The sequence below is a fragment of the Aulonocara stuartgranti genome (assembly GCF_965226115.1).
Source record: "Aulonocara stuartgranti genome assembly, chromosome: 17".
Classification (NCBI taxonomy): domain Eukaryota; kingdom Metazoa; phylum Chordata; class Actinopteri; order Cichliformes; family Cichlidae; genus Aulonocara; species Aulonocara stuartgranti.
The window spans coordinates 41,192,660-41,219,566 of record NC_138953.1 but is presented as its reverse complement, the minus strand read 5'-3'; the positions used below and the strand labels follow the sequence as shown (position 1 = coordinate 41,219,566).

Genomic DNA, 26,907 nt, shown 5'->3' with positions numbered 1-26,907 from the left:
TACCCGCTTGTTTTAGCCTCAGCATCGCGTTTTATTTTGCTTTAATTTATTTATTTATAAACCCCCTTTTCTGGATTCATCCTTGGACCATGGACAATAATTTAAGTTCCTTCAGTCAAAACTTTCTCCTTTCTTGTCTTAGTGGTGTAGGCTTCTCTCTTACAACATAATCACAAGTCTCTTCAGTTTACTTCAAGGTAAACTTTTTTCCTTATATAGGGTTGTGGGTTGTGGCTGTATACAGCTAGTATGTACAGGATGGGCCATTTATATGGATACACCGTAACAACATGGGAATGGTTGGTGATATTAAAGTCCTGTTTGTGGCACATTAGTATATGTGAGGGGGCAAACTCCTCAAGATGGGTGGTGACCATGGTGGCCATTTAGAAGTCGGCCATCTTGGATACAACTTTTGTTTTTTTCAATAGGAAGAGGGCCATGTGACACATCAAACTTATTGGTAATGTCACAGGAAAAACAATGGTGTACTTGGTTTCAACGTAACTTTTCTGTTCTTCACAAACCTCCCACTGCTTCCTTCCTCTTCTCTTTCTTCCTCCTTCACTGTCTGTCCTCTCGCAGCATGGGTTACTGTATCCTGGTGGCTCATGGACTTGGTCGTCTGTGTTCGTCGGTTGGCCGTTGGGGCACCGCAGTTCTCAGTGTGTCCATGCTGCTACTGGTCCTGCTGTTCTCATGGAAGACTGTCCATCAGAACAATGTGTGGCTCTCCAGGGAGGCCCTGTTCCTGTAAGAGTTCCTGTGTACTTTAGTCACAGTTATCAGCTCACACTGAAGTTTTAGATCAGCAGAGAGATCTACTCCATCAAAAGAGTGCAATCTGAAAATATAACGGATGACATGCTAAGAAATCTAAGAAAACAGACTCTATGACTCCAGCTCTGCTGCAAGGTGAAACTACTCATATACAGTGGGGCAAAAAAGTATTTAGTCAGCCACCGATTGTGCAAGTTCCCCCACTTAAAATGATGACAGAGGTCAGTAATTTGCACCAGAGGTACACTTCAACTGTGAGAGACAGAATGTGAAAAAAAAATCCATGAATCCACATGGTAGGATTTGTAAAGAATTTATTCGTAAATTAGGGTGGAAAATAAGTATTTGGTTACCTCAAACAAGGAAAATCTCTGGCTCTCACAGACCTGTAACGTCTTCTGTAAGAAGCTTTTCTGTCCCCCACTCGTTACCTGTATGAATGGCACCTGTTTGAACTCATCATCTGTATAAAAGACACCTGTCCACAGCCTCAAACAGTCAGACTCCAAACTCCGCCATGGCCAAGACCAAAGAGCTTTCGAAGGACACCAGGAAAAGTATTGTAGACCTGCACCAGACTGGGAAGAGTGAATCTACAATAGGCAAGCAGCTTGGTGTGAACAAATCAACTGTGGGAGCAATCATCAGAAAATGGAAGACATACAAGACCACTGATAATCTCCCACGATCTGGGGCTCCACGCAAGATCTCATCCCGTGGGGTCAAAATGATCATGAGAACGGTGAGCAAAGATCCCAGAACCACACGGGGGGACCTGGTGAATGACCTGCAGAGAGCTGGGACCAAAGTAACAAAGGTCACCATCAGTAACACACTACAACGGCAGGGAATCAAATCCCGCAGTGCCAGATGTGTTCCGCTGCTGAAGCCAGTGCATGTCCGATGCAGGATGTCGGATTCAGACGGGCCTGTCTGAATCCGACATCCTGCATCGTCCCGGTCCCCAAAAGGAACCGGCCCAATGAGCTGAATGACTTCCGACCGGTGGCACTGACGTCACATCTTATGAAGACTCTAGAGCGGCTCTTCCTCAACCTCCTCCGACCACAGGTACAACATGCCCAGGACCCACTACAGTTTGCATACAAGGCGGGTGTCGGAGTGGAGGATGCCATCCTGTACCTCCTACACAGAGCCCACTCACACCTGGATGGGGGAAAAGGCACGGTCAGGATCCTGTTTCTTGACTTTTCCAGTGCCTTTAATACCATCCGGCCCTGTATGCTTCAGGAAAAACTGAACAGGATGGAGGTGGACCCCTGCCTGGTGGCTTGGATCTCCGACTACCTCACCAACAGACCACAGTATGTCAGGCTGAAGGACATCACGTCTGACACTGTGGTCAGCAGCACAGGAGCACCACAGGGAACTGTGCTGTCCCCTCTTCTCTTCACCCTGTACACCTCTGACTTCTGCTACAACTCTGAATTATGCCATATTCAGAAGTTTGCAGATGACACGGCCATCATGGGGTGTATCTGGGATGATCAGGAAGAGGAGTACAGAAGTCTGGTGAGGAACTTTGTCGCATGGAGTCACACAAACCACCTGCAACTCAACACCTCAAAGACTAAGGAACTGGTTGTGGACTTCGGGAGGTCCAGAGAAGGTCCACTGCCGGTTCAGATAGAGGGGGAGGAGGTGGAGGTGGTCAACACGTACAAGTACCTCGGGCTGTGGGTGGACAATAAACTGGACTGGTCATGCAACACAGAGCACCTGTATAAAAAAGCCCAAAGCCGACTGTACTTCCTCAGGAGGCTGAGGTCTTCAAGGTTCAAGGTTCAAGGTTCAAGGTTCTTTATTATTTGTCACATGCATAGTTATACAAGTATAACACACAGTGAAATGTAGCCTGACACGCTCCTCGACATGTGCAAAAATTGTATTAGTATATACACTGGGTGAATGTACAGTAGTAGCAGCAAGCAGGTGAATTCTGTACATTAGTATGAATAGATATCTGACTATTTTACAGGATAGACAATATAAACATATTTAAAATTAAAGGAATTGGAATGTACATTGTGCCTTGGTTTAGTGTCTGGAAGAGTCCTGTCTCAGTCAATTATAGATGATGTGAGAGGGCGGGTGTGTGTGTTTAGGGCACGGATGGCTTGGGGATAGGGGTCTTTTAACATCTGCAGGAAGCTCCTGAGGATGTTTTACCAGTCGGTGGTTGCTGGAGTACTTTTCTATGCTGTGGTGTGCTGGGGGAGCAGCACAGCAAAGAAGGACTCATCCAGGCTGGAGAAACTGATCAGGAAGGCTAGCTCTGTGGTCGGCATGAAGCTGGACACTCTGGTGACAGTGGCAGAGAAAAGGACATTAAAGAAACTGATGGACATTATGAACAATGCTGGGCATCCTCTGCACACGGCCATAAACAACCAGAAGAGTCTGTTCAGTGACAGGTTGCTTCTCCCCAAGACAAGAACTAACAGACTTAAAAACTCCTTTGTCCCACACGCCATCAAACTGTTTAACTCCTCTCTGGAGGGGAGAGGGAGGGGAGACAGGAGGACAAAGGAGGGGGGAACAACTAAGCTGTATTGCCTCTTCACCTCACTGTACAATACCTTGTGCAATACTTTTGTAAATAGTCAACAGTGCAATAGACTCAATACTTGAAATGTGCAATTCACTTGTCACGGTCTGGAGGGCAGACCGTGGGGGATGTAGGAGAAGGGACCCAAAACGCAGACTTAATGGAATGAACAGTGGGTTTATTTACAGTGAGGTAATTGTACACCACACATTAAATCTCCAAAAGTGCTCCCTCGACTCCCGTGACGTGTCTTCTCCCAAGTGCTGGTATCCCGTGCTCTCTGCCCCTGTGCCTTCACACACCCCGTGTGTCTTGCAGTCCTGTGTTCCGCTGTCCTCATGGAGTCTAACTCAACGATCCTGCGCCGGAGGAAGCTCCATCGCTCTGTTAAGTAGCTCCCCCGACGATCCTGATCAGAAGCAGGTGTGTGGTAAGCTAGGCGTGACCAGCAGCTGGCAGGGCCACACCCATCAGGCCTGCAGGTGGCTGTCCTTCATCCTCCAGCCTCACACACACACACACACACCAGCATGGAACACAAGAGCACAGTGCAGCAAACATACATCCAATACACTAATAACAATAAAGGTCCACACTGTTCACGAACCCCGAGTCCCCGGCACCGGGTCCGTGACATCACTTGTATTTTTATTTTTTATTCCTATTTATTCTATTGATCCCCTTTGTATATTTTATTTATATTTGTCTCTGTATTTATATATGTGTGTGTATGTGTGTGTGTGTGTGTATATATATATATATATATATATATATATATATATATATATATATATATATAACATTCTGTAACTGTAACTTCTGTCGGTGCTGTGCTTTTTTGGAAATCGAATTTCCCAGAGGAACCCACCCGAGGGATTAATAAAGTTTTATCTTATCTTATCTTAAGTTTGCCAGAGAGCACATGTATGATACAGCAGAGGATTGGGAGAATGTAATGTGGTCAGATGAAACCAAAGTAGAACTTTTTGGTGTAGACTCAACTCGTCGTGTTTGGAGGAAGAAGAATACTGAGTTGCATCCCAAGAACACCATACCTACTGTGAAGCATGGGGGTGGAAACATCATGCTATGGGGCTGTTTTTCTGCCAAGGGGACAGGACGACTGATCCGTGTTAAGGACAGAATGAATGGGGCCATGTATCGTGAGATTTTGAGCCAAAACCTCCTTCCATCAGTGAGAACTTTGAAGATGAAACGAGGCTGGGTCTTCCAACATGACAATGATCCAAAACACACCGCCTGGGCAACAAAGGAGTGGCTCCGTAAGAAGCATTTGAAAGTCCTGGAGTGGCCTAGCCAGTCTCCAGACCTCAACCCCATAGAAAATCTGTGGCGGGAGTTGAAAGTCCGTGTTGCTCGGCGACAGCCCCAAAACATCACTGCTCTCGAGAAGATCTGCATGGAGGAATGGGCCAAAATACCAGCTACTGTGTGTGCAAACCTGGTAAAGACCTATAGTAAACGTTTGACCTCTGTTATTGCCAACAAAGGTTATGTTACAAAGTATTGAGTTGTATTTTTGTTATTGACCAAATACTTATTTTCCACCCTAATTTACGGATAAATTCTTTACAAATCCTACCATGTGGATTCATGGATTTTTTTTTCACATTCTGTCTCTCACAGTTGAAGTGTACCTCTGGTGCAAATTACTGACCTCTGTCATCATTTTAGGTGGGGGAACTTGCACAATCGGTGGCTGACTAAATACTTTTTTGCCCCACTGTAGTTGTAGTTGAAAATTCTAACCATTACTAGTTTGTGTTTAACATTTTGAGTGAAAAGCTGAATATCTGCTTTATGTTTTAGAGCAGGGGTCGGGGGGACATCACCCTGGGTCACCACACGTGAATCACATGATTAGTTCGTTACCAGGCCTCTGGAGAACTTCAAGACATGGCTGTATCTCAATTCAGGGTCTGCAGCCTTAACGGTCCACAAGGGCCGCGCACTCAAAGACTGCTGAGGTCGGAAGTGCGAGGCTTGTGAAATGGGACGGTCTAACCTTCCCCGCACTGCTCAGGTTGCCTAGCAACTATGACACTAACAGCTGGAAACGTTTCAAACAGCTTTGTTTGACAGAAATGAAGGAGAAAATATTTGTTCATTTGTTTGTTTGCTTCTACATGAGCTTTGTGTGATTAGTTGAGGCTGAGACCACAGGACTGTAAAACATGATTGTTGGGCTTCATTTCTGTACTGAACAGTCATTTAAGATTAGCTAGTAAATAACAATTAGCTCATGTTGTTCATGAGATTAAAGTTATCTCACTGTGGTAATGTAAATATAATATGGCCAATATTAAAGTTATTATATTAATCATTATGATTTATTACAGCAGTGAACTTGAACTCTGTGTCAAATACTGAGCTGCAGCAAATATTCAAGTTATTTAAATTTCCTATCACCTTAAATCTTCACTCAAAGATATGTTGGCATTACTAAATTTGGCTCAGTGCTTACATATAAACTTGTTGCTGCCTTTCATAGTGTGTAACTTGAAGGCCCTGAGTACTTTCTCCCACACTGAAAACACTGGGATGATAACATTATTTGAACATTACCTAATAAGACTGATTCAGAACAGACAGTTAGTTATTTTAAACTTTCCTAGCAGTCCTTCACAAACAGGGAACAGTCTGTCTATTCTCTCCATCTGTCAGCTGCTGCTGGCTCTTCCTCCTCCTCTTCCTCACACACTGCTGAGTTTGTCCTGGTGGATCATCAGGGCTGCAAAGCCTCACAGATGATGTACAGCAGTGGGTCCCTCAGTCTGTCCTCACTCTGGACACTTGCAGTCGTCACACATGGAAATCAAATGTGTGATAAGCTGCAGGATTCAAACACAAGTGTGACTTATAAACACATGTTCATACTTTTATTCCACAATCAGAGAGAAAGAAACAGAGAGAGAGTGCAGGACAGACAGACAGGTGACAGTCTCAGGTGTACACACTGCTACACAACAGCACCAGAGAAGCAGGATTTAGTGTTTGTGTTATTACGAGTGTAAACAAGAAGAGTTCCAGATGGTGCAGTGGACACATGTGTGACTGCTGTGATTAAAGCATCTTTCTTTCAGCTTAACGAGTGAACCGTCAGCTCGTTCAAACACACGTTAAAGTCCGTTTGGCTCGACACCACCGAACAGAGGCAGCAATATAACATAGCTAACATTAACAGTGCAGTGAATCCTGCTTGTGCCGTGATATTCAGGACTGCAAACCGAGCAGCATCACCGACTTTCAGCTTGTTGTGTTTGTGGATATATGACTGAGTAAAGGCTTTAAAACCAAGTTAGTACAAACATCTCTAACGTCACATAACTTTGCCGACATGTGGCCAACAGTCATGTTTAATGTTCTTCATTATTAAACATTCGCACATAAATAAGTGACATCATATTCAGTACTTACTTTTGAAAGTTTACTCTTCTTCCGCCCCGCTTCAGCCGTCCGCCATTTTTTTCCGGCAAAATTATCCACACCCACCGCCGCGCTATGAAGTCTGGGATATGTTGGGCCATGGAGGATACACGGACCCATCCTTCAAATCCGGGGAAACGAAGGACGCATTTGAGGGCTGCATTTTGTGCAGCCTTTGAATTGGGACAGCCTTCGTCGCGTCGCTGTGACGTGAAATGCGGCCTTTAAGGCTGCAGACCCTGAATTGGGATACAGCCATGTTGAGGTCATTTTTCCGTTTGAATCAACTGTGTTGGATCAAGGACACATCAGCCTGGTGTCCTGCACCAGGAATGAAGGTTACATACACAGGACTAGGCAGGTGGCTCTAATGTTGTATCCAGTCACAATGCATATGCCAAAGATATCAGTATCTCAGAGTTATTTATTTATGACGTTTATTAAATTATAGGACCAGTGAGCTCCTAGAATTTAGCCACTGCTCAGTTACCACAGACTAGTACTGTCACACTCATCAAACCAAATTTGCACATTTGCTCAGTTTGCAGAGAACTTTCCTCAAAAAGTGTTTTTTTCCCACATGCTCTTTTTCCTTATTGTAGTTCTGGTATCCAGACGCTGCCTCACAATGCCAAAGTCCACTACAACTATGCCAACTTCCTGAAAGACGCCGGTCGGCACCAGGAGGCAATTCACCACTACACCACTGCCCTCAGGTTTTTTTTTGTTGTTTTTTTTGCACAAAACATACTTTTGCTTCTATGGAAGCGAGCAATGGACATTAGAGGAATACATAAGTACAGTAAAAAACACACAACCCATGCTGGATAAAGTGATACTAATGTGGACAGCTTTCCACTCTGCTGGCTTCACTTTCTAAACCAAGAAGCTTCCCCCATATTTTGTGTCGTCCATGGTCAAAACACATCTGATTTAGCCTCAACATTTTATGTATAAATTTATGACTTTACATGTATACATTTATGAAATGTATACATGTAAAGATATGAAGCAAATACTTTGTCAATAAAGTATTCTGATTCTGAATAATCGGGCACCATCTTATCTTAAAGACCTCATCGTACTGTGACACCCCAACAGACCGCGTTGCTCTTAGCTGGGTTGTTTACTTGTGGGTTATAGGGTATTTAAAAGTACAATGGGAGGCAGAGCCTTCAGCTGTCAGGTCCCTCTCCTATGGATCCAGCTCCCAGTCCATGATTTGGGAGCCAGACACAGTCTCTACAGAGAGTGCAGAATTATTAGGCAAGTTGTATTTTTGAGGAATAATGTTATTATTGAACAACAACCATGTTCTCAATGAACCCAAAAAAACTCATTAATATCAAAGCTGAATGTTTTTGGAAGTAGTTTGCAGTTTGTTTTTAGTTTTAGCTATTTTAGGGGGATATCTGCGTGTGCAGGTGACTATTACTGTGCATAATTATTAGGCAACTTAACAAAAAACAAATATATACCCATTTCAATTATTTATTTTTACCAGTGAAACCAATATAACATCTCCACATTCACAAATATACATTTCTGACATTCAAAAACAAATCAGCGACCAATATAGCCACCTTTCTTTGCAAGGACACTCAAAAGCCTGCCATCCATGGATTCTGTCAGTGTTTTGATCTGTTCACCATCAACATTGCGTGCAGCAGCAACCACAGCCTCCCAGACACTGTTCAGAGAGGTGTACTGTTTTCCCTCCTTGTAAATCTCACATTTGATGATGGACCACAGGTTCTCAATGGGGTTCAGATCAGGTGAACAAGGAGGCCATGTCATTAGTTTTTCTTCTTTTATACCCTTTCTTGCAGCCACGCTGTGGAGTACTTGGACGCGTGTGATGGAGCATTGTCCTGCATGAAAATCATGTTTTTCTTGAAGGATGCAGACTTCTTCCTGTACCACTGCTTGAAGAAGGTGTCTTCCAGAAACTGGCAGTAGGACTGGGAGTTGAGCTTGACTCCATCCTCAACCCGAAAAGGCCCCACAAGCTCATCTTTGATGATACCAGCCCAAACCAGTACTCCACCTCCACCTTGCTGGCGTCTGAGTGGGACTGGAGCTCTCTGCCCTTTACCAATCCAGCCACGGGCCCATCCATCTGGCCCATCAAGACTCACTCTCATTTCATCAGTCCATAAAACCTTAGAAAAACCAGCCTTGAGATATTTCTTGGCCCAGTCTTGACGTTTCAGCTTGTGTGTCTTGTTCAGTGGTGGTCGTCTTTCAGCCTTTCTTACCTTGGCCATGTCTCTGAGTATTGCACACCTTGTGCTTTTGGGCACTCCAGTGATGTTGCAGCTCTGAAATATGGCCAAACTGGTGGCAAGTGGCATCTTGGCAGCTGCACGCTTGACTTTTCTCAGTTCATGGGCAGTTATTTTGCGCCTTGGTTTTTCCACACGCTTCTTGCGACCCTGTTGACTATTTTGAATGAAACGCTTGATTGTTCGATGATCACGCTTCAGAAGCTTTGCAATTTTGAGACTGCTGCATCCCTCTGCAAGATATCTCACTATTTTTGACTTTTCTGAGCCTGTCAAGTCCTTCTTTTGACCCATTTTGCCAAAGGAAAAGAAGTTGCCTAATAATTATGCACACCTGATATAGGGTGTTGATGTCATTAGACCACACCCCTTCTCATTACAGATATGCACATCACCTAATATGCTTAATTGGTAGTAGGCTTTCGAGCCTATACAGCTTGGAGTAAGACAACATGCATGAAGAGGATGATGTGGACAAAATACTCATTTGCCTAATAATTCTGCACTCCCTGTATTTTCACCATCAAACTTAAAACTTTTCTTTTTGACAAAGCATGTAGTTAGGGCTGGTCCTAACTATATGCTGCTTTAGGCTTAGGCTGCTGGGGGCTCCCAATAATGTAATTCTTAGTAAATTCAGTTCAATTTTACTTACTGTATTTTCCGCACTATACGGTGCACTTAAAATCCTTTAATTTTCTCAAAAATTGACAGTGTGCCTTATAATCCGGTGAGTAACATTGACATATCAATAACTTCATTTGTATGAAAGTTGCGTCCTTTACTTGAACGAGTATGTAGATGGCAGTCAGAGATATATACGTGTTTAACTTGCTCTGAAGCCACCACTGACGTGTTAAAAATTTGCCTCCTCATAAAAAGCTTCATGAGGGGATGAAACATGGCTTCAGAGCGTGTCATAAGATTCACATATGCGCAAAGTTTCAGGTAGGGCAAGTGTTGTTGACACATAAGACTATTATCAGTTAATTGGAGTGTGCTGTCCAGCATTCTCCAATGCTGATTATACAAAATGTTCTTCATCAATAGCATCCTCCTCTGCTCTCAGGTTATACCCCCGTCATGCCAGCGCCATGAATAATCTTGGCACTTTGACTCGCAGCCCAGAGGAGGCAGAGATGTACTACAGGAAAGCACTGGAAACCAACCCTCAGCACAACCGAGCTCTGTTTAACCTGGGAAACCTCTTTAAGTAAGAGATACACAAACAACAAGGTTGAAACGTGACCACCACTCATCACTACTTTCTAATTTTGGTTTGAACGTTGAACTTTTGGGAACTTTTTTGAATTTATTTACTATGCCTTATTGTTCCATCAGCAACATTCAATTCCTGCTTAAAGCTTCTGTTTTCCCTCAGCTCTGAAAAGTTGAGTTCAGTTGAGTTTAGTTTTAAAACTGAACTCAGTCTTGAGTTTCATGGCAAAGGCTGTATGTGGTATTTTTTTAGTTTTTTATTCTTAATAAATTTACAAGAATTTAATTTCAGAATAAGGCTGCAACATGACAAAATGTGGAACAAGTGAAACGCTTTGAGTAGATTTTGGATCCACTGTATGAAGAGTTGGTTAGCACCAAGATAAGACCTGAATGAGATTCTGTTAGCGATGGACTGTCGTAAGCATGTAGTGCTTGTTTTATTGGATATGACTGCTGCATTCAACACTGTGCATCATGACCTGCTGATGTCTCGACCAGAGATGGGCAGTAACGCGTTACTGTAATCTGATTACTTTTAATTAGATTACCGTTACTTTCCCGTAGGAACGCTGCGTTACTAAAACCATGATTTTTTTTTTTTTGCAAGAATGTCTCATGACAGTGACGTAAGCGAGTGCGCTGTTTGTGACAACAGCTGTGTGCATATCAACAATGGATCATATATCAATTGTGGGAGAGAGTATGAGCGTGCAGCGTTGAAAGCGTGGAAGTACTGACCTTACTTTGAGTTTGATTCCATAAAAAGTGACAAAAACATTAGCGTCCGCTGTGCGTGGGAAGAAAACTTTTTACAGCCAAAAAAACCCCTAAACTTCCAAGCAAGCACAGAGTGCGCAACGACGTAATGGGAAATTCACAGAGAAACTCGCGGATTCTTCCACTGACCGCGGCACACCTGCACCAGGGTAAACCTCCGCCTACCCCCAGTCCTGCTTTACAGGTTAAAATAGAGCAACAGGACCGCTGAGTCTTTGACTTTATTTATTTTCTGCTGCGTTTTACTTGCATCTATTTGAAAGAGTGAGTGTAAACACAAAAAAAATTATTTTATGTGCTGGAATGTGCAGAAAATAGGTTTAAATGTTAAACAAATTTCTTCCAGTCAGAGAATGGTGCATATAATTAAATTTTTGCTTGATGCATAAAGTTAAAAGATTAAAACTGATAAAACAAGATTTAAAAAAAGAGACTTTTCCATTTGATTCCATTTTGTATGATGGATTATGCAGAAAAAATAGAATTGGGCTGAAAGATCTATCGCTTTATCACCTCTTCAGGTTGTAAATCGTGTTAAAAGATTAAAACTGATAAAACAAGATTTAAAAAAAGAGACTTTTCCATTTGATTACATTTTGTATGATGGATTATGCAGAAAAAATAGAATTGGGCTGAAAGATCTATCGCTTTATCACCTCTTCAGGTTGTAAATCGTGTTAAAAGATTAAAACTGATAAAACAAGATTTAAAAAAAGAGACTTTTCCATTTGATTACATTTTGTATGATGGATTATGCAGAAAAAATAGAATTGGGCTGAAAGATCTATCGCTTTATCACCTCTTCAGGTTGTAAATCGTGTTTTTAAAAAGTAACTAAGTAACTAAGTAGTTAATTACTTTTGAAAATAAGTAATCAGTAAAGTAACGGGATTACTTTTTTGGGGAAGTAATCAGTAATTAGTTAACAAGTAACTTGACCAACACTGGTCTCGAGTACAGCATTGTGTAGGATTTTCCATCTTGGCACTTTGGTGAATAAAATCATATCTCTCTAACAGGAGCTTTTCTGTTAAGTTGGGTTCGGCTTCATCCTCTGTGGCCCCTCTGCTATGGGGCGTACCGCAGGGATCTATTCTTGGGCCATTGCTGTTTTCATTGTGTCTCCTGCCACTGGGTGTGATCTGTGACACAACGGGTAAAAGAAAATTTGAGCACATTACTCTGGTTCTAGCCTCTTTACACTGGCTTTGAACTGAATTTAGAATCTAATTTAAAATCCTCTTAGTGGTTTTAAATCCTTAATTGGTCTGGCAGGGTATATTTGCCCTGTGCCCCCCCTTGTTCATGAGCAGGTGTTGCTTTCAGTCCCTAAATCATGGCTGAAACTTAGAGGAGACCAAGCATTCTCTATGGTGGCCCGAAGCTTTGGAACGATCTTCCTCTTCACATCAGGCAGTCTACATCAGTGGTTGTTTTTAAATCCAGCTTCACAGAGTCGTGGCTAACTGCGCTAACTCCGGACTCACACGTAAACATGGATGGTTTTCATCTGATCCGGGCCGACAGAACAACGGAGAGTGGTAAGAAGAGAGGAGGGGGTCTGGCTGTGTTTGTGAACGATAGATGGTGTAACTCTGGGCATCTATCTATCTATCTATCTATCTATCAAAGAGACGCTATGCTGTAAGGACATTGAGCTGCTAGCGGTTAGCATGAGACTGTACTATCTGTGTGTAAACCATGAAGGTTTACACATGTCATTGTGATAGCTGTGTATGTCCCGCCCTCTGCTAGCGCTGCAGCAGCCTGCGAGGTCCTGCACACTGTAACCAGCAGACTCCAAACACAGCACCCTCAGGCCCTTTTCCTGATCTCTGGGGACTTTAATCACATCTCCCTGTCCTCCACTCTCCCCACCTTCACCCAGTATGTTACCTGCCACACCAGAGACAATAAAACATTGGACTTATTGTATGCCAACACCAAGGAGGTATACAGCTCATCACCTCTTGCTCCCCTGGGGGGCTCAGATCACAACCTGGTTCATCTCCAGCCTGTGTATAAACCTCTAGTACACAGAGAACCAGTTGTGAAAGGCACAGTTAGGAAATAGTCGGCAGAGACTGAAGAGGCTATGAGGGACTGTTTCCGTTCTACTGTGTGGGACAACCTTTGCAGCCCTTTGGAGGATGACCTCCAGCCATGGATAAATCCTGAAATTAAGGCTCTCCTCAAGAAGCCGCCAACACAGCGCCGGGGGAGCAGTATTCGGTGCATTTGAACCCCTGTGGGTTCATGGGGCAAACACTCTACCTACTGAGCTATCTCCTCCTTGTAGAAACAAAATACTTTGAGCACTCAGAGTTGAAAAACACTATATAATGACGATAACAGAGTATTGCTGTTATTATGATAATGAGGATATAATGATAAAAATGCTGTTAATGGAATTGATGATGATGATAATGATGCTAATGCTGAGTGATGTCTACAGATCTCAGGGGAAGGAGAAAGAAGCTGAGGCTCTGCTCAAGGACTCGATTCGCTTTGGTCCACATTTTGCTGATGCTTACTCCAGTTTGGCATCACTCTATGCTGAACAGGTAACTCAAACCACAAACAAAAATGTACATACATTGTAATGTATCACATTCTATTACTGTGCCTGAAAGGCTGTTGTAACTCTTTTTAATCCTTTCTGATTGTTCTTTGTTCTCCCACAGAAACGCTTTTCTGAAGCCAATGAAGTTTATTTAAAAGGTATAGAGAACTGTCCCGACAGCTCCGACCTGCATAACAACTACGGCGTGTTTCTGGTGGATACGGGTGAGTTGAACCTTCCAGTTTTCCAAACGCAGGCTTACTTTAACTAAAAGATTCAAACACTGACCATATATAAGCCTGTTTTAAAGGACTTCATTTTTCTTCCTTTCAGAATTTTAAAAATGAACCCACAGCCAGAGAACTGAGCCTTAATATAATAATCTATACTGTATCAAAATTTGAGTGGGCTTCTGATTAACACCCCAGAGAAATTCACATTTAGCAACAATTTCAAAAAATGAATGTAAGTATTTGGCCCTTTGGTAATCAAATATTAAACTGGTGGAAGAAAAACGAAAAATACATATATAAAGCACCTCTATGTCACGGCGGAGCACCTGGGGGTGTTTGAGGTGTGGACCCAAAAGCGGGTTCATACCTCAAAAAATGAAGTGTAACATAAGGCAAACCGTTTATTTAGGGTGATAACAAAAACAAAGGCAAAGGCGAACTGAGGCAAAGAATAATAAACCTAAACTGGGAACAGCTAGAACAAGACAAGAAAACTGTGACATGAACCTGAACAGAAGCATGAAAAACGCAGACTTGACAAAACATGAAAAATCCATAGACATGAGGCGAGCAGACGACCTGACACTTAACAGAGGGACGCAGAGGACTTAGATACAAGGGTAACGACTAATCTGACTGAGCTGGAGCTGTTTTGCAAAGAAGAATGGGCAAGGATTTCAGTCTGTAGATGTGCAAAGCTGGTAGAGACAGACCCTAAAAGACTGGCAGCTGTAACTGCAGCAAAAGGTGGTTCTACGACTCAGGGGGCTGAATAATTACACACACCCCACTTTGCAGTTATTTATTTGTAAAAAATGTTTGGAATCATGTCTGATTTTCGTTCCACTTCTCACGTGTGCACCACTTTGTGTTGGTCTTTCACCTGGAATTCCAATAAAATTGATTCATGTTTGTGGCTGTAATGTGACAAAATGTGGAAAAGTTCAAGGGGGCCGAATACTTTTCCAAGCCACTGTAACTTAAAGTAAAACAAACCACTCAGAGGACAGGAAGACTAGTAAATAAGGAGACACAGAAGAAACATAAACTAGGCAAAAACCCAATGAAGACAAACTAATTATGATATTAGAACTTAACATTATATCAATATATAATAAGCAATAAAAATACAAAAAAACTCAAAAATGCTGGGTCACGGACCGAGCCCCTTGACACTCGGGTCCACTCAGTGGAAGAATTGTATGAGATTATCTCTCCAAAATAAAAGTTTGTGCTAAAAAACAGACCCGAGTCTGTCAAATGCTAGGGACAATGTGGTAACATAATGGCTGAGCATTACCATATATTATACCGCATATTTTGCATATGTATTAACAGAAAGAGAACAGAATGGAAATAAAAGAGGGACTGAGAAAGAAAAACATGGACAGAGAGCTACTTGTACTGGTCAATATTTTGACTGTTTTGCCCTTTTTCACAAAGTATATGCTTATAGACTGCTCAAAAAACATTGTTTGATGGACGTCTCAATGCATTCTCAATCAGGTAAGTAAATCTCCAAAGGTTGATTCTGTTGATCTGGACATTTTCAGTGGGAGAAATGTTTCATCACTCATCCAAGTGGCTTCTTCAGTCTCAGCTGACTGAAGTTTTCCCCAATCTTATAAACAGTACAGCACAATGACTGAAACCAGCCCACTAAAGGAACAATGAGCTTGGAGGTGCTAGTTTCAGTCATTATGCAAATGTACTGTACCACTGAAAACGCTACGACCAGATGAACAGAATCAACTTTTGGAGATTGTTCGATGGAAATAAAAAAATTATCAACCTACAGAGGGTTAAATTCAAAAGACACCCTACATCAAAGTCCATTTTGCAGAAATGTCATTGCAGCAACTGAAATTGTTTACGGTAGTTTGCGGCTGCTGATGGGGTTGCAAATTAATACAATGCCAATGTTCTTCACTGATAGGAAGTGACACACCAGCGTGCTCTTTAATTCACTCCTCCCCATAACACTTCTTTCCTTTCCTCCCTCTTTTCATTCATTCTTACACTTTCGTTTCCCCCAGGAGAAGGACAGCGGGCAGCTGCTCACTACCAGCAAGCTGTGCGACTCAAACCGGCACATTACGTAGCCATGGTAAACCTGGGCCGTCTGCTCCGATCGTCCAATGAGAATAAAGAAGCTGAGTCTTGGTACAAAAGGTGAGCAAAATAGTTTTTCTAAGAAGAACAAAAGTATCTGTCAGCAAAAGTACCTATCTGTGCTGCCGTGTGGCTAAAAATGAGTTTCACATACATGTTCAGAACATTCAGAATTGACAGGATCCAAAAATAATAGAATCCTCAGTGCACGACAGGAATACACTCGACAGAGCCTTACAAAACTCTGTTGTTCAGCTCCTGTCAGAAAAACTCTCTCATATGATTAGACACTCAGAGTGGCGAGTTTAACACATTTCTTCTCGTGAAAAGGAGCAAAAGTCTTTGCCAGTGCTCGTCAGGGTGATCCTGTCGAGCCTTTTTATTGTCATGGTGTGCTGTGGCAGGCACGATGTATGACCCAAACGCAGGCCCCGGAGACAGAATGATAAACTAAAAGAGGCATCTTTATTGCACTGTAGTAAAAAGGATAATAGAAGCAAAAATCCAATCCGGACTAGACCCTGAACAAAGGGAACACGGAGCACAGGGACAGGAGTAACAAACTGCAAGATGAAACACGACTGACTAGGGAACAAGAAAATAAACATGACAGAACTAAACCTACACTAAACATGAGGGGCACAGGAACCAAAACCTAAGAACTAGAGATCATCTAGAAATACAAAACAGAAACCAAAACACTAGCAGTCATAAGCCACGATGAAAATCGAAGATCACTAATAGTACGAAATTCAAAACACTGTCACCGACCCAGGACCGTGACATTTATACATTTCTCTAATCTTGTTCTGGGAAAAGAAATGTGTCAAAAGAAATCAGTTTACTTACACATCGTGCTAGAATACTTGTAACCAATCCCCTGCTCTCTCTGTCCTGGTCGTTGTGTCCTTGGGCAAGACACTTCACCTACCGCCTACTGGTGATGGCCAGAGGGGCCGATGGCGCGATATGGCAGCCTTCTGTCAGTCTGCCCCAGGGCAGCTGTGGCTACAACTGTAGCTGTCTCCACCAATATTGCTCTGTATCTATAAATTCCAGGTCATACAAATGAATGATGAAGAGTCATCGAAGCACGTTTCTTTTTCCAAAATGCTTTTCCTGAAGTTGTTGAGTGTTGTTTCATGCCGATATCCAGTCCCCCTTTGCTATGTAACATATCACCTGTGAGGGCAGCTGTTTTTGGATCAGTATCTGTTGAGGTTTGTGCTGTGGCAGGCCCAAATGCAGGACTTGTACGTGTAAAGGTAAACTCAAAGCAGAAGTTTTATTTGCTGAGAAAAACTCTCACACTGAATACTAGAAACTCAAACCAGAAAAGTTACCAGGGACACTGAAATCACCAAATAGAATCCAAGCACAAACTTTTGGGTGTTCTAGATGTTTCCTAGATGACATCTTGGCTCATTGTGTAGACTGGGCCATCAAACTCATTTCGCGGGCCACATACAGCCCACTTTCACCTTAACTGGGACAGACCAGTGAAATTCCCCTTTCTGTAGAGAATATGTCTGTGAAGGTTCTCAGTCATCCAGGAGCTTAGAAAGAAAAGCGTCTGGACTACTTTAAGTTTCATTTCAAGGAGCTTCTTCAGCTCTGAGAGCAACTGGTGAACAGTTCCAGATTTTAAGCCCTATGGGTGTGTGTCCCTAAGAGGGGCCTGGACGCCCTATTGGTCCTCTACCTAATCACATGAGGTAAGGTGTGAAAACGATTGCATAAACTATGGATTTACATCACCCTCCCAGTCATTTTCCTGCTGCTGGCCTCCCCCTCCCAAACAGCAGTTCGAGTAACAGGTTAGAGGGTTTTTTTTCTTGTGCACGGCATCAGTCAGTGTCTGTGGAAAATGGATGGGACAGATGATAAACTCCAGCTCGAATGACGAAGCAGGAAGAAATTTCTTCAAAAGTGGGACACTTGGAGCGACAGGTTTAATGCCTTTGTTCTCTTTCAAAGGAAGAAACGACAACATAGTTAAAGTCTATGTGTGAGTGCACTTCAGGGCGATCCTGCTGAGCCTTTTTATGCGTCTCTCTGTTCATACACTTGTTCTGGGAAAAGATATGTGTCAAAAGAAATCAGTTTAGTTACACTGCGTGCTGGAATACCAGACAGCAGAGAGAGACATAGCATGGAGTGAAGCACAGACAGAGAGAGACTCCTCTTTCTGCGGGTTGTTCTTGTGGTCTGAACTAGGACTGGGCAATATGGCCCAAAATTCATATCTCGATATTCTTTAGCTGGATGGTGATATATGATATATATCTCGATATTTTTTTAAAGCCATAAAGTAAGAACAAAAAGAGAGTTCTTCGCCAAAGCTGTGTCCCAGATCTCACACAGGCACTTTTATTAACATACAGCGCAGATGTACAAGAAAAAATTACTCAGAAATAAATTATCAGCATTTATTAAATAATAATGCTCCATAAATAAAATAAAACAATGTTGTTTTTGTCCATAACAAAAAGCTCACAATTGTGCAGTCAAAATGTAAACTAACAGACGCTGAGCATAGGGCAGTTCGATATAACGATATATATATCGGATGACGATATAAAAACGTCTATCGTTTCATTTTACGCTGTCGTTTGTTTCGTGGTGTCGCAAAATAAACTGTTTACGGGAATATTTTTTTATCGTTTTGATGGTCACTGTAGTGGCTTTATTAATTTGTTAAAGTTCTCTTTCTCTTATATGTAATATAACCACACTACGGACGGACAAGCGCCTGTTTTTATGTGTTGCCGTTAGCAACAACGACAGTAAAACAATGGCATGGCTCCGCCGTCTGCTTGTTTGTTTTGCATATTAACCTTTCACAATAAAGCTGAAGATCCTGTTGAGACTCTTTAAAATAAACTGAATCACGTGAAAGATGCAGAGTATTTACGGATGAGAAGCCAAAAAGAGTCGCCAGGTGCTAAAAATAAAAATGGACGAAAGAGAGGCAAACTTGCAGCTCCACAAGTATAATTATAACGTAACATAGACTATATCGATATAAACGATATTGTCACATCTCACATCTCATATCGATATATTTAAAAACTCGATATATCGCCCAGTCCTAGTCTGAACCCAGAAATTAAATTGATATTGGCAATCAAATTACTGAAACACTTTTAAGCACGATTGCTCAGTTGTTATCACTTTGCTTTGAGGCACCTGCTGTTGTTGTGTTTTGTCATTGTTTGAATAAAATTGAAATTGAATTGAATTTTGCTTCATGCAAGGATTTCTTTGAGGAACTTTGAGTCCTTAACCGAGGCATAGACCTATAACTGGAATTAAACACTGGAGGTTCCCACTGGTCCTAATATTTAGGATGGGTTAAGAGAATAATCTTCTTATGGGGATCAAAAAGCTGGCGTCTTTCTGGGACCCTTTAAAGTTGTGACATTCAGATGAAGTACTCCAGGGTTTACAACAAGTTTGTATATATAGTGGGTCATGTACAGGTCCGAGTCCCCTGCACAGAAACCCTGATATCCATCCAACCATTAGTAAAAAAGGTTAAAATGCATAGAATAAAGTGCTTTCTTGAATTATGTGTGAATGGGTAAATGAGGTTTAATACAGTTGTTTTCAGATGCCAGTCTGTCTACCATTGAGTCTCTAATCCCCTCCATTGAAAACCATGACCTTTGACCTTTGTATGAAGGGCACTGCAGGTGACAAGGAAGGTGGACATTCTGACACCACTTGGAGCATTATACTACAACACAGGTCGCTACGAGGAGGCTTTGCAGGTGTACAGAGAAGCTGTGGCCCTGCAACCGGAGAGCACCGACATCTGGCTGGCTCTCGTGAGTAGGCATACATACTCAGACTTACTAAGAATAGCATTTAGTTTCTTGTGCGTTAGTTGGAAAGGAGACCACGTGCTAACCATAACTTGTTTCACACAAAAACTCTCTATGTATGTTTCAGGCTCAGGTTTTAGCAATGGCTGGTCGTACCAAAGAGGCAGAGAAGATGATGCTCGATGTCATATCCAGAAAAGGCAACTGCATAGAATGTTACCGCCTCCTGTCTGCAATCTACAGCAAGCGTGGCAACTACACAGAGGTAGGTATCGCGTCTGCTTTACATAAGAGCAACTGCTAATGATCTTTCTGAATCTGTTGTGTTAGCACCAGCAGCGTGTACGGCCGTCAGTGTTTATGACCCAGTTTGACAGAAGAGATGGTAAATGGACTGGTAGTTATATGGCGCCTTTCTACTCCAACTGAGCACTCAAAGCACTTTTTAGTACAAGCTGCAATCACTCTCAAAAATATTCATACAAGAGTCATCAGGACACTTGTATCCACTGACACTCCGATGCATTGGTATCTTTTTTTTTTTTTTGCCTGTCCCATTTGGTTCTTTAGCCGTCAGAATTGTTGTCTGAAGACCAACAAGGATACCCAATGGATTTATTTTGCCAAATGGATCATCGTGGCATTGCCGTATTGGTCCATTTGATCGACCTTTGTTTTTATTATTTATTTTATTTTATTTTCAATTGTTACAGACGGGACAGACATGAGTCAGGGATAGGAAAGGGAGAAAGAAAGAGGAAGGAAAAGAAAAACAGAAGGGGAGAGGGACAGTGAGAAAGGGGGGGAGAAAAAATAAAATCTCCTGGATCACCTTTTGAGAGAAGAAGAATAGAAAACAAGCAAAAAAACCCAAAGCAACATACTAAACACAACACCATCGCATTAATCTAGCTAAGTGTAAACAGCAGTAAATACTAAATATTCAATGTTGTTGTGCAGCACGCAGGACAGACAGCGCACAATGTGCTTTGAAGTAGCAGCCAAGAAAGGTGTAATTTAAGTCTACGAACAGTGAACACCCGTGTGCACACCTGTGTGGATCAGCGCGCTTGTATTCAAATGGTTTCCACATGTAATGGTCTGCAAGAGGATGTAGAGAGCCGTAGCCCCGCCCCCCAGGGCATGAAGCAGGCATGGAGGAGATCCAGGCCCCAGACATCCAGAGGCCCCAGAGTGCGAGAGCCCAAGGAGGACCACCGGAGGGCATCCGTGCCACCCTCATGGGAAGGGCTGAGGATCCCCAGACGAGGCATCACCCAGTAGCCACCGAGCAGAAGCTAGACGGGGCTGCACCGGCGTGCCCACCGGCTCTGCCGGCAGCCAGCTGTGTCAGAGTGAACCGAGCCGCAGGCCCAGAGGCCGGAGGCCCGAGGGCCCCCCGCACCCCGGAGGAGGCCTGACTGAGCAACAGGCGCCAGGCCCCGCCAGGTAGCCACCGGGAGTGAGCCGGTACATACCTGAGTGCCCAGCCCCAGACACCAAGAACCACCAATGCACCGACCCCTGAGGGCATCAGTCACCGGCAGGGAGTGTGGTGAGGTGAGATAGGCCCTGGAGGGCCTGGGAGTTCCCAGAGAGGTGGAGTCTAAGACCCGACCTGACATATAGACACAGACAAACAGGCACACACAGACACAAACATGCATTCCCACCCTCATGCACACATATACAAACACTCAGCACTCACCCAACGTAAGGATTGGACATGTACACACAATCACACTCCCCAAACATGCTCTATACCCCGGGTCCAGGTACCCTCGCCCCCAGAGGGGGAGACAGAACCCAGACCCAAGAGATGTTACCCTTCCCCCCGGGGTGGAGGCAAGCAGACCGTCCCAGGCTCCGCAGCAGCAGGGAGGCCAATCGGACAGCCAACATCTCCTCCCAGCCCCCCCGCCCCGATGGCTAGCAGAGAACGGGGGTGTGTGAAGACCCCATACCTCCCTCCCCCCGCTCATGTGTAGTGTTGCTGCGTGTTGTTTAAAGTGCATTTAAAACAAGGGAGAGCATGGTGCTGCTGCTGCCAGAGAGCAGCAGGTGTCAGCACGGCCCTTCCCGAGAACCCTCAATGTCTACATGGATTTAAAATTGAGAGGTGGGCACCGGTGCCAGAGGTAGGTTTGAGTATACAGACCGTCCACTGGACGCCGTTAACGTGCCCACCCTCAAGGCCCTATATATATGTGTGTGTTATGAGAGTGTAAGTAATGTGGATGTCTAAGTTGTGAGATAAAATTGAGGCACAGGTGGCCAGAAGGGGACAGAGGGGGGGGAATGTCTCCCCTGCACCCTGGTGACACACCCGCACCCCAAGGCCCTACCTGTGTGGGTGAGTGTGGTGGAGCGGGAAGAGGGAGGTAGCCAGGGATGGGGAGGAAAAGGAGGGAGGGGAGGATGCCCCTCCCTAGGGCCAGCTCCCCCGCTGGCCCCAGTAGGCACCCCCGTCCTCTGGTACCCACCAAGGCAAGGGAGCCCAGGTCCATCCAGACCGGGGCCTACGGTAGCACTGCCAAGCCCCACAGGACCCGGGGCAGCCCACCCTACCCCACCGCAGAGGAAACTGTACCCACCCCAACATTCAATCGTCTCCCATACTACACAAGACAACAGACACCCAGGTTAAGTTTATTCTCCACCTTTCCTATGTCTCTCCCCCACCTGCAGAGTGGACTCCTGCAAGGATGCATTGGTATCTTGCCTAAGAATTCTTTGACATGTAGATAGGGTTAGGTATTGTTTAGGTTTTATCCGATACCGGTGCCAAACCGGTACTTTTGAAACTGTGCCGGTGCTTAAACGGTGCTCGAACTGGTGCTTAAAGAATGGAGAACACAAACTTTGTCCAAAAACCTCTCATGTGTAGCTGTTTTTTGTAAAAAGATAACAATGTTAGCCTTTTCTGCAGCTATGGGGCATATATGGTATCACTCTTGGCTGGAAGCAGTGCTTAAACAATGGAAAAAACACAAACTTTGTCCAAAAACCTCTCATGTTTAACTGTTTTCCACTTTTTCTTTGGTCATTTTTGGCCAGGGTGAAGGGAGTACCTGCCATCAAACAAGAAGACAGCCGCATGTAGCTATGATGATGTTTGCTAGTTCACCTTACATGCATTAATGTAATAACGTGGTTAGCCTACTCAACGTAAATTACACACGAACAACATTAAGCTACTCACACAGAGAAGAACGGCTGCTGCTGCATCATCATCCTCATCATTTCTGCTACACTGGCAGGGCTAGGGGCCAGGACTCTCCTCTTCGGGTTCTTGGGGGATGTTGCTAACTCTGGGTCCGATAACAGGCACCACACCCGCAGTAGATGTGCTCGGTGTGAGGTCTCGCAGCAAGCTATCAAACACAGCACATTTCTCGGCTTTTAAAAAAACGCTATGCGTCGCCAGGCGTTTCATCAGATTCGAGGTGTTACCTCCTTTGACAGTATCACAGTATCACCTTAAAGCACTTGTTGCTGCTGAGTTTGCATCTTTTGCTGTGAAGTACAGCCAGACTTTTGACCACTTCGCCTTGGGCATTTTTAATCTGTAGCTCTGCTCTAAAAGAACGTATGTACCTGGGCCCGCCTACTATCCTTGGAAAGGTAAAATGATTGGCTAGAATCCAAAGTGTATGACATCTCAGGGGAAAAAAAAAAAGAACCACCGAAATAAAGCACCGAAATGTGCGCTGCTTTTCGGTCTGGTTACTACCATTTACCGGTACCCATCCCTACATGTAGTCTGGAGGTGCTGGGAAGACTCCTCCAGTCTGGCAGACAACCCAGCAACAGCCACTCCTTCGGCACATCTTACCAATCAGTCAAGTCTGGAGTGTAATGATTCGTGTGTTGAATGATGATACATGAATGTATGCCTTGCACAAACCAAGGTGGTAGAGAATCTTATTTATATACAGTACAAGACTGAACGTAAGTTTATATGTATGTAGATGTGTATGTGTAGGAGAAAAACCTCCTAACATATGGGTAAGACGCTGTTATGCATTCTAAATCATCCTCATCTCCCTGACCATCCCATGAGGCCAATGGGAAATTAGGATTCAGTTGTAATTTCTTACAAAAATCTGCCCCAAAATAACAGGCGATCGTGGCTCAAGAGTTGGCAGTTCGTCTTGTAATCGGAAGGTTGCCGGTTCGAGCCCCGGCTCCGACAGTCTCGGTCGTTGTGTCCTTGGGTAAGACACTTCACCCGTTGCCTACTGGTGGTGGTCAGAGGGCCCGGTGGCGCCAGTGTCCGGCAGCCTCGCCTCTGTCAGTGCGCCCCAGGGTGGCTGTGGCTACAATGTAGCTGCCATCACCAGTGTGTGGATGTGTGTGTGAATGGGTGGATGACTGAACGTGTAAAGCGCTTTTAGTCCTTAGGGACTAGAAAAGCACTATACAAATACAGGCCATTTACCATTTACCATAACAGTAACATTTTCTCTCATAGAGAGTTTATCAAAGAGTCGTTGGTAGACTCTGCCATGTTAATATACACTGATTTAAAAAAACAAAGCAAAAACAAAAAAGAAGCATTTGAGAATGTTTTCAAATTCACCATCTGGCCCTGAATGGACGGACGGATCTGGAGCTTCAGTTAATAAACAAGCAATTTTGACATTTTCTCCCTGGCTCTGGACTAGAGCTGTGATGTCACAGCCCGCTGATTAGTTTTTGTAAGTAGGATAATGACAAAGTTTGTGATTACAGGAGAGCTAGCAGCAATGCAATCAATGAAAGGCACTGTGACAGAAAGTAAGTAGTTAAAGGAAGTGACCGGATAGGCCTGAATGGACTTGGACTGAAATGGGACAAACTGGCAGCTGTTACAACTGATGGTTGTCCAGATCTGAGAGGGAGAAGTTCTCAGATGCAGAATGGGCAGAATGGGAGTCGGATCCTGCATTTGCTGTTGTGATTATACTTAACGTTTTCACCTCAGACATTGAACCTGATACTAATGCACTTGTTCAAGCTTAGATAAGACTAGATTTCTCTTACCAAGCAAGAAAGAAGAACTGAGAAACTGCAGGTGAAGTTATTAATTTACAAGCAAAATAGTAATAGCACTTTCTTAAAAACTTTGATGCCTTCACTGTTCATGGAAACCTCAACAGCTCCTTAGACTGCCACATTTGACTGAGAGCCTACACACACATACAGTCAGACTAGCATGTAGAGTTCGACAGGTCTGTTCACCTGCAGTGTGTGTGTGTGTGTGTGTGTGTGTGTGTGTGTGTGTGTGTGTGTTCCAGGCTCTGGAGGCTTTGGACAAGGCCCTGCAGCAGAATCCCAGTGACCTGACAGTGAGAGCAGAGCTGTATTTTTCCAAAGGGAACCAGCTCAGAGAGATGAACCAGCTGGACCGAGCCTTTGAGGTACTACAATCTGCACTCTCTGTCACACACAGACTTATCATCTTTCCCCTCTCATATTTTTCTCTCTTTTTCTTCCTGTAAGCAACATGGATTTTCTGTAGCTGCTAATGATGACTCTCTGTCTGTGTTTGATTCTGTGATGCAAACAGTAATGTACAGGGTTCGTATGGGTGTTTGAAATCCTTGAAAATGCTTGAATTTTAATGTTGTCTTTTCAAGGTTTTGAAAAGTGCTTGAATTCAAGATGTGGTGCTTAAAAGTGCTGGAAAGTGTAACTGTATTTCATTCACCACAAATAACTATCTTTTCATATGGTCTTACTGAGGTGATGCGAATTGAAACATGCATTCTTTTTTTTGGTGGGGGGGGGCTGGAAAAGCTGGAAGTCCTTAAAAAGTGCTTGAATTTGACCCCGAAAAAGGTGTATGAACCCTGAATGTAAGAAACGATGCCAGGTACAAAATTACATGGTCTGCAACTGTGCTTAATGGTAACTCAGTCACTTTTACTTTTACTTTTAAACAAAGTATTTTTCTGGTCTGGGCTAATCTTCTCAAGATATTTACAACAAATCACTAAATTTGATCAGCAAAACTGTTTTTTAGACTCACAAATCAAAGCGAAATCAAGTTGTCTTGTAGAGTGTTTTTCCTCCCACTACAGCAGGGGTGGCGAATCGAGGGCCGGTGTCCTGCAGGTTTTAGATGTGTCCTTGGTCCAACACAGCTGATTCAAATGGCTAAATGACCTCATCAGCATGTCTTTGAGTTCTCCAGAGGCCTGGTAACATCATCATATGAATGTGTGTTGACCCTATGGAACGCCAGGACTGCCATAATGAATTAATTAAATACACCATTAAATAATTAATTAAATGTGGCAATAATTAATTAAAATTGGAAATAATTAATTACATAAATATTTACGACACATGTAATTAATTAATTATTTACACATTTAATTAAGTATTTATTTATTTTACATTTTAATTAATTATTGCCACATTTAAATAATTATTTAATGGTGTATTTAATTAATTCATTTTGGCACAGTTGACTCCTTCTGGTCTCACCAGGTCTCACCCATTTTATCTGTCAACCTCACCCATCAAACTCAGGGGGCGGGGTTAACGCTGATCGAGTCAAAACCATTGCTTTGGCCTGGTGGCCATTGGTTTTAGCACACAACAACCGGCATGTGGCAGCTAACAGAACTGAACTTTGAAAAACCCTGTTTGTGTGTCACCAAATACCGTTTTAATATTTTTTTAGCCGAGAATGTAGTGGTTTAATCTTCATGTGTCTGGTCGGTTTGTCAAGATACAGCCTCTTTGCAAAAGTGCTTCAATGATTTCGGAGATGTCTGCCCAGTCTGACGGCAAAGCGTGGGATAGACCCGCTCGCCTCGCAAGCAATCGAGCTGTTATTGCCACTGGCAAAGCGCAGGCCTGGTACACAGCTGTAATAACCCCCGCTGACACTGACTTTTTTTACTGAGGTTATATTTATCGGAGTTTTGTTTCCTGATGTTCTTATGTGTCCTACGTGTTTCAGTCGCCAATTCTGAATTATAACTAACATTAAAAACATGTTTAAGGAGGAGAGAGAGCAAATAAATTCAATTAACAGCTGATCTTTGGGTTTTTGTTCAGTAATCAGCGTGACCTGTGTATAAACGCATAAAAGAAATAA

General features: G+C 43.3%; 1 protein-coding gene across 3 annotated transcripts in view; it reads left to right on the top strand.

Annotated features, from left to right (window-relative positions):
- The window catches only part of tmtc1 (transmembrane O-mannosyltransferase targeting cadherins 1), an 84,525-nt gene that overhangs the window by 48,938 nt on the left and 8,680 nt on the right, over positions 1 to 26,907 (top strand). For 2 of the 3 annotated variants that reach the window (XM_082510374.1, XM_082510375.1), the window contains exons 9-17: positions 586 to 753; positions 7,399 to 7,512; positions 10,151 to 10,294; positions 13,535 to 13,643; positions 13,764 to 13,866; positions 15,912 to 16,047; positions 19,673 to 19,817; positions 19,942 to 20,079; positions 25,094 to 25,216. In XM_082510374.1, the coding sequence (XP_082366500.1) occupies positions 586 to 753; positions 7,399 to 7,512; positions 10,151 to 10,294; positions 13,535 to 13,643; positions 13,764 to 13,866; positions 15,912 to 16,047; positions 19,673 to 19,817; positions 19,942 to 20,079; positions 25,094 to 25,216 (1,180 nt within the window). The remainder of the gene's footprint in view (positions 1 to 585; positions 754 to 7,398; positions 7,513 to 10,150; positions 10,295 to 13,534; positions 13,644 to 13,763; positions 13,867 to 15,911; positions 16,048 to 19,672; positions 19,818 to 19,941; positions 20,080 to 25,093; positions 25,217 to 26,907) is intronic. The other variant, XM_082510376.1, reaches the window with a different exon arrangement.